The sequence below is a fragment of the Pantherophis guttatus genome, chromosome 5 (genome assembly GCF_059756535.1).
Source record: "Pantherophis guttatus breed Tessera chromosome 5, ASM5975653v1, whole genome shotgun sequence".
Taxonomy (NCBI): Eukaryota; Metazoa; Chordata; class Lepidosauria; order Squamata; family Colubridae; genus Pantherophis; species Pantherophis guttatus.
In genome coordinates this window covers 99073151-99089790 of record NC_142067.1, presented here as the reverse complement: position 1 = coordinate 99089790, position 16640 = coordinate 99073151, and the positions used below count along the sequence as shown (strand labels likewise).

Sequence of the window (16640 nt, the reverse complement as noted above, 5' to 3'; positions counted from 1 at the left end):
TATATATGGAAATGATATGCAGCCTTGTAATTGGGGTATGTGGTTTATGAAAGCAGCTTTTTGTTCTGATCCCAAGAGTAATCATCACTGTAATGTGTGAAGAATGCCCAGCAAGTTCATTAGTTAATTGCAAGGAGAGGGAACGTGCTGCACTTGCATGGAAGTAATTTACCAGGCATTTAGTGAGACTTCTACACCAAGGCCTTTTATGCATGACTGGGGAATACCCGCATACAATAAGTCTCAGTTTACAAATATAAAAATTGGGGATGTTCTTGAATTGGTGCAAGTTTACCTTCTTTGCCAGTTGCATGTTTCAAACTGGCATAAAACGAAAACCAACAAGCTGCAGAAAAATATATTGAAATGCCTGCATGGCCCAAGAAGGTTGTTTGTTTGTTTATTTATTGAAATTTATATGGCTGTCCAACTCGCACTTAGTGACTCCAGGTGGCTTATAAAGGATAATTTGCTAAAGCTCAAATAAGAATATTTGTTTTATAATAATGTTTATAATAATGTAATCGCAGTTGGAACCTCTGGCTGACTGTGTGATGAACCATATACTGGTAATATTAATAAATAAATAAAATACAAACAAAAAAATAAATAATAAAATATTCTACATAGTATCTACTATCTCTACAGTGAGATAGGTAGCAAATAAATTTAACAAAATAAAACGACCAAAAGAATCCATTGCGAAGAGTCAAGGAACCAAATGGCAGATTCATTTCTACTGAAAATCCAAGTCTTACCTTTAGGTGACCATTATAAATAAAAATAAATGCTAGTGGCAGAAGGATTTCAACTCCAGCTTTGATCTTTTCATGGCTAATACTAAAAAGACTGAATAGACAAACTGGAATTGTCAGTGAGCCATTATAAAATGTCCACAATTTGCAATGAATGTCATATTCTGAGATGGGTATTGACTAGTGAGGATAGAGCATCCAAAACTACATTTTCTCTTATTGTTATTTTCTGAATGAGCTCTGTGAACAATGTTCTGCGGTGAAAGGAGGGTGAAAAAACGATTGAAAGAGTGAAGATAGATTGCAATCTGAAACATAGAGGTTTATAAAGCCCACCCTTTTATTCTGCTGCAAGCAAAGAACAATTCAGCTGATTTAAATTAAAATACTATACAGTATGGCAACACAATCCTAGGTATAGTTACTGTATATTATTAAAATGACATGAGCTCCACATGCTAGACATGAAATGTAATTGGCTGCTTAGAAGGGAAAGGTTTGACCCAGGAAACTAAGAAGTTGTTCTCCCAACTCTAATCACTAGCACAGTGATGGTTAACCTTTTTGGCACTCAGTGCTGAAACTGGAGTGTTTGTGTGCATGCCGGAGCACCGGAACCGAGAAGAGAGCAGCTGGCTGGTGTGCATGCGCACGGTGACCAGTTGCTCTCTTCTGGGTTCTGACATGCACGTGTCTGCTGGCCAGCTGGTCTTCGCATGTGCCCATCGGAACACAGAAGAGAGCAGCTGTCCGGCATGCATGCGCGTGACAGAACAGGAAGAGCAACTGGCGATGGCGCACATGCCCACAGAGAGGGGTCTGCATGCCACCTCTGGCACACGTGCCATAGCTTCACCATCATGGCACTAGCATTTGTCCTGCCAGAGTGTTTCTTCAGAAAAATACAGTTCTTCACACACATTTAGTTCAGTGGTGGATTTCAAAATTTTTTACTACCGGTTCTGTGGGTGTGGCTTGGTGGGTGTGGCATGGCATGGCATGGCTTGGTGGGAGTGGCTTGGTGGGCGTGGCAGGGAAAGGATACTGTAAAATCTCCATTCCGTCCCCAATCCAGGAGAAGGTTACTGCAAAATCCCCATTTCTTCCGAAACAGCTGGGATTTGGGAGGCAGAGAATAGATGGGGGCGAGGCCAGTCAGAATTTTTACTACCAGTTCTCCAAACTACTCTAAATATCCGCTACCGGTTCTCCAGAACTGGTCAGAACCTGCTGAATCCCACCTCTGATTTAGTTCTTCATCTTTGTTGTAGACACTTAGTTGGCTAAATGTAGTAGAATTTATTTTCATAATAAATTGCCTTTACATTTAGTGCTGATTGCAATCGATAAAGATGTGATGTGATTTTATTAAAGCTCTTCTGTTAAAAGAGTTGCTTTCCTCAAAGCTGAAGTTCCTCATCTCCCTGGACATCTTTGGAATCTGTTTTGGCAGATTGGGAGCTTTCTTAAATCCTTTTTAGGAAGCTGGATGGGACAGTAGAGAATTACATTTCATTTTCATTAGGGAAGTTTACCTTTTAATTGTATTTAGTTTGATTATATTATCCTCAGTTAATTGTTTAAGAGTACATATAAATGTACAAGTACTTGTATTAAAGACAAATACTCTGAATTGACTTTCATTTATTCTCAAGGAATTGTAAATTATAGTCATGGGCAATCTACAATCTCTAAGTCATGTTCAACTTTCGATTCCACTTTTTATGCTCCCATTTTCAGCACATACAAATCTAAAGACAATAATCCCCCAATATCTCATATCCTCTCACTAGGGGAGTGTCACTATGCTACTGCTGTGTGCACTACAGTCCTTAATTAAATGAATAATAATAATTTTAAAGCACTATTAAAATTAGGTTAATAATTACAAATTTAGTAGATTAAAAATAACCTCCAATGAACTGTTAGATGGGGGTTTTTTGGTTTTTTTTTATTGTTGCTTATTAAGTAACTGCAGCAAGCAAAGCACCATCAAAAAGAAATCATTGCTTTCTTCAAGCCTACAGAATGGCACCCTGATTTAAGATGATGCTGGTACTATCTATGAGATAATAACAAAACATTGGAAGGATTTTTATCTGTTTTAGAAATATTGGATTGATCCTAGATGCATTTGATCAATAATTAAACAAAGTAGTTGATGATTAACCCTGAAAATGTTTTTAAATTATATTTTCTCTCTCTCTCCCTGTTTATCATTCTAGGAGATCTTTCTGGTCAAGGGCATCTGGCTACTGCTCTTATCATTGCCATGTCCACTATTTTCATAATGGCTATTGCTATCGTGCTGATCATCATGTTTTACATTATGAAAACTAAAACTTCAACTCAAGGTAACTGTCAATTAATAGCAAAGATTACAGTTTTGAAATGGGAGGGGGGGAAGTTGCAGCAGAATAAAAAAAAAAGGTAAGCAGGCAGTTGTAGTGACACAATTGGAGTGTCAACCCTTGTGTTCATTATTATTATTATTATTAATATTATTTATTAAATTTGTATACCGCCCTACTCCTTTCGGACTCAAGGCGGTGAACAGCCAAAATAAAAACATTTGTAGAAAAGTTAAAATAATTATTTAAAACTAATTAAATAGAATTTGGCCCATAATTTAAAACATATCAATTAAAATCAATATCAAACATTAAAACCAACATGGAATCAGGCCAGCCCGGCTAGCTGAAAGAAGTAAGTTTTTAGGGCCCAACGAAAAGTCCAGAGGTCTGAGATCACTCGTATCTCTGGAGGTAGATCATTCCAGAGGGTAGGTGCCACCACAGAGAAGGCTCTCCCCCTGGGGGTCGCCAACCGACATTGTCTGGCTGACGGCACCCTGAGAAGGCCCTCTCTGTGGGACCGAACCGGCCGGTGGAAGGCAATTGGTGGCAGAAGGCGGTCCCGTAAGTACCCTGGCCCTAAGCCATGGAGCGCTTTAAAGGTGGTCACCAACACCTTGAAGCGCACCCTGAAGTCCACTGGAAGCCAATGCAGCTCGCGCAGGAGAGGTGTCACGTGGGAGCGCCCCGTCGCTCCCATAATCCCCTGCGCGGCCGCATTTTGCACCAGTTGGAGCTTCCAAGTGCAGCCCAAAGGGAGCCCCATGTAGAGAGTGTTACAATAGTCCAGACGACAAGTGATGAGTGCTTGAGTGACCATGCGTAAGGAGTCCCAATTCTAGAAAGGGATGCAACTGGTGTATCAGGCGAACCTGATAGAAAGCACCCCTGGCCACGGCCGTTGTATGCTCTTCCAAAGACAGCCGTGCATTCAGGAGGACGCCCAAGTTGCGGGCCCTTTCCGTGGGGGCTAATGATTCACCCCCAACAACCAGTGATGGCACCAGCTGGCTATACCGGGGCGCCAGCAGCCACAGCCACTCGGTCTTGGAAGGGTTGAGTTGAAGCCTGTTTCATGAGATAGAATGAAGTGTGAAAAGGATGGACTGGGTTTGCCATCTTGTATTCAAAATGCTTGGTGTAGTGTAGGTGACTCTTACGAGTTAATCTTAACAAGGCGTGTATTTTGCACTTACAGCATGCTGCACCAGCCAGTCAGTGAAGACGGTAGAAGCCCAGGCCAACGTACAGGAAGAAAAAACAGAAGCCCAAGGTTGGGACTGTTTTGTAATTTCTGCTGTTTAGACATCAGTGCCCACAGGGCTTACATTGCTTTAATGTAACTGCATAAACTCCCATTGTTAGTGGAAGAGTAATTGGAAAGGCATTGAAAACTAATGAAAATTCAGCTCTGCATTTGGTTATTTATGCGTTCTTACCTGCTCGGAGAAGCTGCAAGGCAATTGTATTCACAACTCAAATGCCAGGTGGTTGTTGCTGTATGTGTCTGATTTGTGTTTTTGCCACTTTGTTCTTTTCACATCCTTTTTCTATTGCAGAAAATGGAAAAATTTTCTCTGAGAAAGATGAATTTGGAAAATTGACAGCAACTCCAGCTAAGGTTGTCAAGAGGTATGTGTTACCTAAACAGCATGCTGGTAGTGCAGGCACAACATGACAACAATTGCAATCTATTGGGGGGATGGGTGTTTGTTTCTAAACTGAGCCCCATTGAATCCAGTGGGTGAATTGCTAAGCAGTTTTCATTGGCAACGACATGGCTGGTATAATGAGATCAAATAAATTAGAAGGGACAATAATGAAGGCTCAAGCATTGTTTAAGAGGGAACAGTTTCCATTACTTAAACTCTTCAAAATTAAAACTATAAATAAGTGATGGTGTTCACATGCATATGTGGATCAGTCCCTATTAAATGAAATGTGAGGAGTGGATCTATATGTACAGAGAATTCATTCATGAATATTCAGTAAAATATTCACCAGGCCTGGACTTGGGCACATGGTTGTTGTAAGTCCTCTTGGAAGTGGAAATGCACAGAACACTACAGTCCTACATTGCTGAAGAAAACCAGGATTACTTTTAAATAAATATACTGCTAGACATTAATTTGCAGATGAAGAGTGAAGAGTGTTAATGTTTCCCCCTTTTTTTGCAGTATTTACTTACACTCAATCTAGTATTCATCATCTATATTAAATAAACATTTAACAAGTATGCAATTTAAATCCAAAAGGGCATTTCTGGAATTGTGCATGTTGCTGTTTTAGAAAAGCAATCCTGGTTAGCATATTTATTTGTTTGTTTGCTGCTTTCCAGTGAAAACGATGCTTCTTCAGAGAATGAGAGGCTTTTAAGTCGCAGCATGGACAGCGACGAAGAAGCTGCAATTGACAAGCAAGGGACTCCAGAATTGTGTTTGTTGTCTCTGGTACATTTGGCTCGAGATAAATCTTCAACAAACAACAAATCAACCGGAGTAAGTTAATTGGAAACTTTGTTGAATCAGTGACCTTTTTGATGATGTGTTACAGTGATTAGTTGCACTTTTAATGGACAGTATCCAAAAGAAAAATGTACGAAGGAATCTTTGTGATGAGCTGATGAGAAAAAGGCTAAAAATGGGGTGGAATTATATTATTTCCATCAAACTGCTAAAGCAGTGTTTCTTAACCTTGGCAATTTTAAGTTTGATGGATGTCAACTCCCAGAATCCCATAGCCAGCATGAAGTTCACCCATCTTAAAGTTGCAAAGTTTGAGAAATGCTGTGATAAAGGCTACTAGCAAGCCAGAAAGACAAATGTTTGCACACCTGGTGCCTTCACCCTCCCATCCTCTTTCCCAGATGATCTCCTTTGGCACTAAGACAGACATTTGTTTTTTTATTTTATTTTCACAGTATTGTAGTTCTAATTCCACAATTAACATAACAATAGGGAACATGTTCTTTTACTCCTATTTTCCTCTGTGGGTTCATAAAAACTTTACAGCAAGGAAAAAATGGAGAGTTCAGGTTTATAGAAGCAAAGGAATCATGTTTCTATATTGCAACTTAATGATGTTTTAAAAAGTAAAGAAAAATGAAGTTTAGCAGTAAGGTGGCACAGGATGGGAAAGGAAACATGCTTCATGGGATGGGATAGGAATGGGAGCGGAGCGGAGCGGAGCGGAACGGAACGGAACGGAACGGAACAGAACAGAACAGAATAGAATAGAATAGAATAGAATAGAATAGAATAGAATAGAATAGAATAGAATAGAATAGAATAGAATAGAGTAGAGTAGAGTATGAGCTTCTAAGGGAGAAGACCATCGTCTTAACAGGGCACTGTTCGATCAACTACAAAATTATATACATAAAAAGCATGGAGAACTGAGAAGCCCAATATGAAATGGCTACACAAGATAGTGAGGGATAGCTGCTCACTAACTGCTGGAGGGAGGGGTTATGCTTGGCACTGATCAGAAAAATATGCCAGCAACGTTTATGGACTTGATAGTACAGAGTGTTCTTACAGTTTGATATAGGTGCTTTTTCATTAAATGTACTCAAATCCCACTGATACTCCCAGTTGCAACATACAACTGCCCACTCTGTAAGACAGAGAGGAAGAAGGAATGGAGGATGGGGTGAGTGTTTGCAGCTTCCCAAATTGTAAGCATAGATACAGATTACAATTCCAGGTAAGGTATCCCCAAATCAATCACCCAAAGGACAAGAAGGGGAAAGGTGTGAATCCCCAAAGGGCTTGGGAGAGAAAAGGTCTGAGACCTCCAGCCTCCAACTCTGTGGGCTTAACCATTCCAGTGCAGACAACTTCAAAAACATGTCTTCTGTGTCCATTGTGACACAGTGCACAAGAAAGAATAAAAGGGATCTCTCTTGATTTCTTTTTAAATGAGAATAATAATTAGGTTGCATACTGAGAAGAGAAGCAGTAATGTCAAGGAAGCCACATGGAAGAATCTTGCCTAAAGCTGCCTCAGTCTTGTCAGTGCCAATGATAATCTTGATATTTCCTCCCCATTTTCCATGGATTCAGAACTAAGAGTTGAATAGTTCGTCCAATCCAATATATAACTTCTTAGAAATAAAATCCTGAGGGACAAATTTTTGGATTCCAAGCCAGAGCAGTGTGTGCTTTGAACAAAAATGAAAAGAGTAGATTTCATTTAAAGCACAAACAATTTGACACAATTCCTTCTTTCTAGCTAGGTATGCACAAATATATGTATTTTTTAACTTTACAGCCAAGATTCATATTTTGTTTTATGTTCAAACCAAAGCTACTTTATATACCATACCAAATACATAAGGAATGCCATTTTTGCCTCTGATTCTTCACAATCCTGAATGACTTAGGTCAGTTTAGTTTTGAAAGATAAATGTTTTTGCCTTTTATTTTCCTTAGATACAAAGCCGGAGAAAAAAGATACTCGACCTATACACTAATGTATGCAGTGTGGCAGAAGGTGAGTGAAAAGAAATAAAATATAGAAACTGAAAACATGTATGAACTGCTTTCGTAAGTACACGTTTTTATGGAGCTTCAACACTGCCAAGGAGTCACAAATACTAGATACAGATTAATCCCGTAAAGTTGAATATTCTAATGCCAGAATCAGGTTGGTGTTTGGTACATTTGGAATTCAACAGGGAAAAGTCTTGAAAACTTCTTCTGTAAACAATCTCCGTGAAAAACTCCAGTAATAGGATTTGTAGTCCCATAGGCATCCTGCCTTTATCTGTGATGTTTAAGAATCAGTTCAATAGTTATCTAGAAGACAGATGGCACAAGGTGGAAAGTGTTAAAATAAACTTCTATTGTAGGGTTCTTTAAGCTGATTAATTATATATGTACACAGCCAGACTCAGAAAATAACTGTCTGTGATATACTGTACATTATTTAAAAGCTGTAAAATAGGCAAAACATATACACCTTATATACAGTAACTTACACATTTGTGGATATAAGCTATTCACATCTGTTTTGTTTGCTTTATCTCAGTAGAAGCTTTTGAAGAAAAAGGAACTTTCAGAGGTGGATTTGTTCTTAACTGTAATAAGATGTGGGAAGTTAACTAATACAGAGTGCATTGCTCCCAAAATGAAGAGATTTTTTTTTAAAAAAACAACAACACCCACACACAAATAAAAAGGAAAATATTGCAGGAAGGTTCTTTTGAATTTCTCATAAAAGTCTGTGGAACATGAGACCTCTCAGATGATGGAATACTTCCACCATCCTTCATGAAGAGCTGTGTGGCCTGAAACAGTTTAGACATGTAGTTCAATGAGACCCAAATTCTCAGTTCTGGTACAAATGGACCATTTCTCCTGCCTCTTTTGAGGCTGGAGACACAAATCTCTTTCCTTTAATTAAATTTTGTTGTTGCTTCATGTGAAGGTTGGCAGAAGGTTACGTTGGCAAGTGTTTAAATCACAAGGGATAGAGAAGCAATGGATTAGTATATATTCCAGGAGAAGGTAAAAATAAAAAATGCTTTAAAACATAAAGTAAGAGACTCAACAATCTTTGCTGCTGCTTCTTCTATAAGATGAAATCAAAGCAGCAAAATAGAATGAACGTTGTTGAAGAATTAGCAGTAGTGAGGAAAAGTACCATGAAGTAGAAATGGGGATGACCCAACAGATAATGTCAACCCTGTGTAAATGCGATATATGTGAATATATCTTTTCATTTGGAGTATACAATGTAATATTATCTTAAGGGACAGACAAGTGAAATAGTAAAAAGGCAGATCCAATAACGTGACTGTGAACTTCCTTCCAGGCCTCAGTCCCACAGAGCTGCCCTTTGATTGTCTGGAAAAGACCAGCAGGATGCTCAGCTCCACTTACAACACCGAGAAAGCCATTGTGAAGACCTGGCGCCATCTTGCTGAAAGCTTTGGATTGAAGCGGGATGAAATTGGTGGCATGACAGATGGCATGCAACTCTTCGACCGCATCAGCACAGCTGGGTATAGTATCCCAGAACTGCTGACAAAACTGGTTCAGATTGAGCGATTGGATGCGGTAGAGTCTCTCTGTGTAGACATCCTAGAGTGGGCCCAAGTGATGCCGAAGCCTGATCCAGCTGTGACCTCCTGACTTGCATTTTTGTGATTTTCATTTCCAGACGATGATGGGGTGATTGAACTAACAAAGGGATTGAGAAGAAGATAAACTTTTGAAACGTCTGTAGCTTTTGTTTCAGTATCGTTTTTGCTATTGAAACAATAAAAAACAACAACCACCAAGGTTTGTTCTTGGTTTTTGGAATCAAATACAAAGTGCTCGAACTGAAGACTTTTTCAACAAGACTTGTTTATGTCCCCAAAAGACATTACAGTTCATTTACAGTTCCATTTACAAGCACGAGTACAGATCAATCTACTAGTATCATTACTTGCTTTGAAGAAATATGGGTTAATTTTGTTTCAGTCCTGGATAATGAATATGTCACATCAAAAATAGTGATCTATATGAAAATCTGTGCTGCTACAAGAAGTATTTTTTGAATTATAATTTTTCTCCCATATATTATGGATTTGGGGGAGGAAAAAATCCATGCCTGTAGGTGAAGTTGGCTGAATTATCATTCTACCAAGATCTATAGCTTTATTCCAATTTATTCCAATTATAGCAAATAAGAGTTTGTATAAGTGGTCCTTACAAACAGTTCAGCAATATTTTTATATATACTAGTGGAAACTTAAAGTACTTATAATATAAGCAGAATTTATTTATTAATGTAATATTGCATTTCATAAACATCTGATCGGGACCATCTTTTATGCACTAGAACAAACAAATGGGAATATTTGTTAGTTCTTGAAAAGAGATCATTAATGAGAGACAGAAGCCTGTAATAAATCTATCAAATTGATCAACTTTAGATGCAAAGGAAATTAATGACTGTTGAAACACTTTTATGTTTTAGCATTTAAAAATATTACAGATTTCTTGACTAGAATTGTTGCAGTCACCAACAGAAATTTCCATGGTATGTTTAGTTTTCCTGTGATGCTTTTACTTTACCCAAAACAATTTTTTTCTGGGCAGCTGTAATAGGAACAGTAAACAATAGTAGTTAATGAAGAAACAGAAATATCTACTTTTGATACAAGCACAGCTCCCTCTTACATTTGAATATAATGAATTATCATGATTATTTTTGAAATAAATCTGGCTTATAATGTCTGAGCAAATGAGAACACTGCTCCCAATTTCTCATGGTATATGAATTTGCATGGTGTTTGGGCATATTTGAGGATGTGTGTTTCATTTAATTCACCTTTTTCCCAGCTGGTGGGCCATCTGTCAGAAGGACTTGTGTGCCATGTGAATTAAATAGATCACAATCATCAGGGCTTCTATGATGGATGCAGGCTCCTCAGAACTGGAGACTTTCTTTTCTTTCTATAGAATGTTGGACTAAGTACCGACTGATAAAACTGTATTGCTCTAAATTATTTTATTTAATGTGAAGGTACTAATTTTTCCAATATTATTTAAAATAACTGTATACCATGTTTTAATATGAAATCCATGGAAGAACTGATTATAGGAACATCATATGAACACCTAAAGCAGTGTTTCTCAACCTTGGAAGCTTGAAGATGGGTGGACTTCAACTCCCAGAATCCCCCAGCGCTGGCTGGGGGATTCTGGGAGTTGAAGTCCACCCATCTTCAAGCTACCAAGGTTGAGAAACACTGACCTAAAGTTTGTTACGATGATCTACTTTGCATAGTTAAAGCGTCCATTAGGGCCTTCGTCCTTTCTTGCCTATTATCAGCACTTGAGAAATTTGCATTTGGGTCAGTTCCTGTGACCCATCCCGATAACCCACTTAGTGCAAAAAAGAGAGAATAGTAACTATTGAGTTTTATCATAGTATAACCCTAGTGTAAACACTGTGCCTTTGGATACAATGGCCTGTGGTCTTTATTTATAGATTTGAAAGGAATAGCCCCTCTTTTTATGCCAGAAATCATAACCACAGAGCCCAAGAGTTGGTAGAAATTTAATTAGCAAGTTTGTTAATATACCTATCAGAAACTGCTATGTTGACATATTTCAGTAAGTTATTATTATTAAAAGAAACAACATGCCTTTAAAACATTTTTAATTACAAGAAGCATGACTGAATGAAAATGCTATAAAACTATAATTCATGTTCAGGAAAATAATAAGTAGGCCAACCCCCTAGTGCCTTCATTCCAAATAAGAAAAATCAAATTCTAGTCTAATGGGGTCACTGAGATGAATATTTAATATTGGTATGTCTCCATGCAGCATCCAGTTTGTTAGCCTATGAGTTCTTGCCTTAAAATATATTTTACTATCTGCGATGTGTCCTTTCTCCCCTGAATAATGATAGAATTATTTCCTGTACTTAATTTGCAAACACAATATTTGTTACAGTTCCTTTTTCCAGTGCAGCTGGAAGCAACCTTGAAATCTATTTTCGTAGATACAAATAAATAGAAGTGTGAGATTAGTACCTTGAAAAAGGAGAGGAAGTGACTTTGGGTTTTATTCTGAGCCTCCACATCCTATAATCTAGTGCACAGTAGGACCATTCAGGTGGATGCTCAGTGGAAACCCAAGCAATCCCGGTGGAATTAATATTTGCAAATTCCACACATTAACCATTACATCATGAGATGTTGTATGGCAGAAGAAAACCACCCATGGTGGTCTTCTCAACATCTGCTCTAAGACAATTATCCAGAGGTAGGAGGCAATTGTCATAGCAGGTGGCAGGATCTAGCTAAACTTGGCTGATCTTGAATAGGCTAAGCAGAGTTGGGCCTTCTAGATCGTAAATAATAATAGGTGGATAAAAATGCCACAATAAGACTTTGACAAGCTGGTTGTGCACTGTTGCTAAGAAAACAAGATAAATGTATCAAGTATACATGCATTAAATTCTTTTTTTAAGATGGTGACATTATAAAGTAATCCGATAGGTTCATTGTTGCAAACTGGATTTAGTTTTTATTCCATCTTTGTAGTATTAGTTCCACAAGCACTTTAAAAAAAAGAAACATCTTTGGGTCATAATTTTGGGATTATAACATGCAAGAATTTCAACTGCTTATTCTGCATCTCCACATAAATGCAGCTCCAAACTATAAATAATAATTCACATCCCCACTTCCTACTGACAAAGTGATCTTGGAGAACTAAAGAATTGCCATTAGATTTGTTTTGGTAATTGTTTAAAAATACATAGTTTATGTCTGGGGAATATCAAGGCTTTGAAATCAACAGTACCAATGTGAACAGAGGAATATTTAATATTTTGTTTAAAATAGAAAGAAGCTTTTTACTGTAATTTAAAAAGCAGCAAAAGGCAAGATTAGTCCTGCATTCTTGATAAATATTGTAACAATTTTGTGTAATTTTGTATATATAACTTATTGTTGCACATTATGCAAAATAAATATGATAAAAACATAAAGCAACGTGTGTTCTAATAATTTAGATGGCACCATTCTTTTATACAACAGGCAAGTTTTGAAGAGTTTGCCAAAAGTTAACACAAGTATGGTTACATTTTTAAAACATGTATTATTTCAGTTTAATATAATATTGATTTTCATGTAATATTAAGTAATTTATCATTAACTGATAACAAAACATTAATTCTAGCTGAAGTTCCCAAACATTTGTTTAAAATAATTAGCCGTCAGCATCAGAGGTAGTTGTCTTTCAAGTCTATTTCACTGCCTACCAAAAGAATATCATCCCATGTTGTTTGCAGGGCATAATGTGTGAAACCTTTAGCAAAGGAATCTAACCATGTGGTTAAGTTATGAGCCACTTTTATTCTCGGACGAATAAAAGTGGCTCATAACTTAACCACATGGTTAGATTGACCAGTCAATTTTGGTGCTGTCTATGCTTCAAACCAGAGTGGATTTTCTTGTACAAGAACGAATTTTTTTTTTCCAGTTTAAAACTCCATGGACCCAATTTAAGATCTTCTAATGAGGTCATTAGAGGCCATTAAAAGGACACAATAGCTCAGTGGCTTAGACGCTGAGCTTGTCAATCGAAAGGGTTCGAATCCCTAGTGCCGCATAATGGGGTGAGCTCCTGTTACTTGTCCCAGTTTCTGCCAACCTAGCAGTTTGAAAGCACGTAAAAAATGCAAGTAGAAAAATAGGGGCCACCTTTGGTGGGAAGGTAACAGCGTTCCGTGCGCCTTTGGCATTTAGTCATGCCGGCCACATGATCACAGAGATGTCTTCAGACAGTGCTGGCTCTTTGGCTTTGAAACAGAGATGAGCACCGCCCCCTAGAGTCAGGAACGACTAGCACATATGTGCGAGGGGAACCTTTACCTTTTTAATGAGGCCATGTACCATTTGTGAACTATACCTTCTCTAGAACAGAGGCCATGGACTGGTACTGGTTGTTGGCCTGTTAGGACCGGGCCACACAGCTGGAGGTGAGTAGTGGATGAGTGAGCAAACTGAAACCATTCCCAACCCCCCGGTCCATGGAAAAATCATCTTCCAAGAAACTGGTCCCTGGTGTCAAAAAGATTGGGGATCACTGTTCTAGGAATCTAGATTTTTCCCCCCCAATAATTTTACTTGACTCACTACCTAGTTTCTTTCAAGACTCCCCCATCTTTATTGTGCCTTCATGACGGCTGTATTCCTTCAGATGGGTCTAAATTAAAGATGGTAAGTGGAGCATATGCCATTCTTACTGGAGTATTAAGTCAGAACATTTTTGAGAGAATTGAATAACATACTTAAACTGGACATTCCCAGTCATGCTCCATAAAAAATGGATCTCAGATGTTTTTTTGTCCATTGTTAATTTTTCACATGTTCCAATCTGAGATGTCTCACTTGTGTGTGTACATGATTTTTTAAATTGTTGCTTATCTTGCCACTAAATGTTGACAGAACTTCATGTGGGCCCCACTAATATAGAAAAGAAGCAAACAATACCCAAATATGGTACTTGTTCCAGATTGTTGGGGACAATATGCTGATTCTGTTAACCACTAAGAAAGGGCTGTAAAGCACTATGAAGCAGTATATAAGTCGGGTGAAATGCTACCAGTTCGCATGGGTTTGGGCGAACCAGTAGCTGCGGCGGCGTGTGGTTCAGAGAACCAGTAGCGGTGGCAGCGCGAGGCTCCGCCCACCCACCTGGAAGTCATTACTTCCTGGTTTTAACCAGGCAATAACTTGTTTTTTACCCTCTGTGCATGCGCAGAAAGCTTTGCACATGTGCAGAGAGTCCAAAATCACACCTGACGTGCACGCACACACACTTCCGAACCAGTAGGGAAGGTAAGTAGATTTTACCCCTGGTCTAAGTGCTATAATGCTATTTATTTCACAAACAAATAATTCAGAATATAAAGTCTCAGCATGAACATTAATATCCACCTCAATTCAATAATTTAAATTAAAAGATTAACTATGGGCAATTCTTCCTGTGCTGCATTAAACAATAAGGGCTGTTTTGGGTCACTCATCCCAAAGTTTGGTTCCACTCATCACAGTGAAGTTTATATAGGACAATATTCGAGAAAGATGACATGCCCACTGCATTTAAAAAAGGCATTAATATCTATCAGTTTGCAGAAGATTACAGCACAATTTCTGAAGCTCTGGATGTCTCCAATTCAGTCAGATATGTACTCTTGAAATTGAGACCATTTGTGATAATACTGAGTTTTTCCAAGAGAGTTCATCTTATCAGAATCACTATAAGAATAGAGCATAAAATGGCCAAGGACAATCTATGGATCTGCAGGTCAATCTCATCTTGGTTAAAGTTCATGGCTCACTTTCAGAAAAATTTCAGAGTAGAAATGGGATTCGTGGAAGAGTAGCAAGGCAGATGCCACATCAATGTTCACACAATTTGTGTGCATGAACCATAAACCATCACAAATGAACTCTTTTTCTTCTTTTTGTGTTCTTTTCTCCCAGAGATTGGTGACTATCAACAATATTTGCTCTTTTGCTGTTACTAAACAAGGAAATGTATTTTTGTCAAACAATACATGTAGTTTTTTCAACTAGGATTTATGCCATCTGCCAGTGCTATGTTTTCTTGAATCTTTTCTTGATATTTCTGATTGCTTACCCTGTGTGCTTAATATTTCACTGTCCTTTTGGTGATGGTATTCACAATGTCCAAACAGAGTATTTATTTGTCTTTGGAGGACCATCTCATTTTGTTTATGTGCACACTATGATATTTTATGTAGTCTTCTATATAATCCACATTTCAAAGGTTTCTAGTCTCTAGAAACCTAGTCTCTTTGTTGTCACATGAGTCATTGTATGCTTCTACTTTACAACTAAGAATTGCAAAAATGTAATGGCAGACACTGGCAATTTTGCCTCAAAACACTCAGCGAAATCACTTCCATATTGCAAGTATTTATTAACAAATTCTTTTAAAACATACACGTCAAATCCAGTTGCAGTTTGTCTTATATGTACAGTATGTGCTACTATCAATGAACTAAATATTGTAGCCTTTTTGGTGAAGAACTGAAAATGCAATTCTTTCTCTAGACCCGTGATGGCGAACCTATGGCCATGTCTCCTAGAGAGGCTGGGGACAGCAAAAAAGTCACTTCCTGTCCAACTGGAAGTTGGGAAACAGGCCGTTTCGGGCTTCCGGAGGGCCTCTGAGGGGGTGGGGAAGGCTGTTTTCACCCTCCCCAGATGCATAGAGAGGTTCTGGAGCCAGGTGAGAAAGAAAAATAGGCCTACTGGGCCTTTGCATGCCAGGAGCGGGGGGGAGAGGGGGTCACGCGCACATGCATGGGGCAGGGCACATAAAATTATGGGTGTAGACATGTGCACATGCAAACCTCCCCCGCCCCCACTCCTGGCACGCGATGGCAAAAAGGTTAGCCATCACTGCTCTAGACTTTAAGAAAGGGGTGAAACTACCAGATCTGGACTGATATTTACATGGTTGCTAGATGGCAGCAAAGAGTTAAGGTTTCTGTGTTTCTTTGTTGCCATCTAGTGATCGTTTAGATTTTTTCAGCCCTGATCTCGTAACACTAGAATGAAGGATCCCTGTTCCGAATCTAAGATGAGGATTTGTCACAATCTCTGGTCATTTTCTACTAATTTCATTCAATAGAGAACACTGGATTTCTTGGAATGTTGACAGATTTAAAATTTTGCTTTGAAAACAAAACCTCACAAACATCAACATTTTATGCTACAAGAGGTACTTCCCCACATATCTTTATACCACAAGCATAAAGTAGCTGCATGCCTTTGCAATCTCATGTCATCACTTGAATGCGATGAGTTGAGCTGAGCTGATTTTTTTAAAATTGTTGTTGTTCTGGCTCAGTTTGTGTCAAGAATTGCAGAAGAGGTATTTTTGTTGTTTGCAACACTAAAATTAGCTGAAGATACCTTGTGGATAGGTCTCCTCCACACTGGTGGGCACCCTTGTTTCAGCCTAACCTCTGGCTTCTAATATCA

The 16640-nt window shown here is 38.4% G+C and overlaps 1 protein-coding gene across 1 annotated transcript in view; it reads left to right on the top strand.

Moving 5' to 3' along the window:
• EDAR (ectodysplasin A receptor) overlaps positions 1-12607 on the top strand; it is a 96508-nt gene extending 83901 nt beyond the window's left edge. Inside the window, exons 7-12 of the mRNA XM_034419382.3 lie at positions 2981-3109; positions 4308-4382; positions 4669-4741; positions 5448-5607; positions 7543-7603; positions 8927-12607. Coding sequence (XP_034275273.2) covers positions 2981-3109; positions 4308-4382; positions 4669-4741; positions 5448-5607; positions 7543-7603; positions 8927-9246 — 818 coding nt within the window. The 3' untranslated portion in view covers positions 9247-12607. The remainder of the gene's footprint in view (positions 1-2980; positions 3110-4307; positions 4383-4668; positions 4742-5447; positions 5608-7542; positions 7604-8926) is intronic.
• Positions 12608-16640: the final 4033 nt, after the last annotated feature.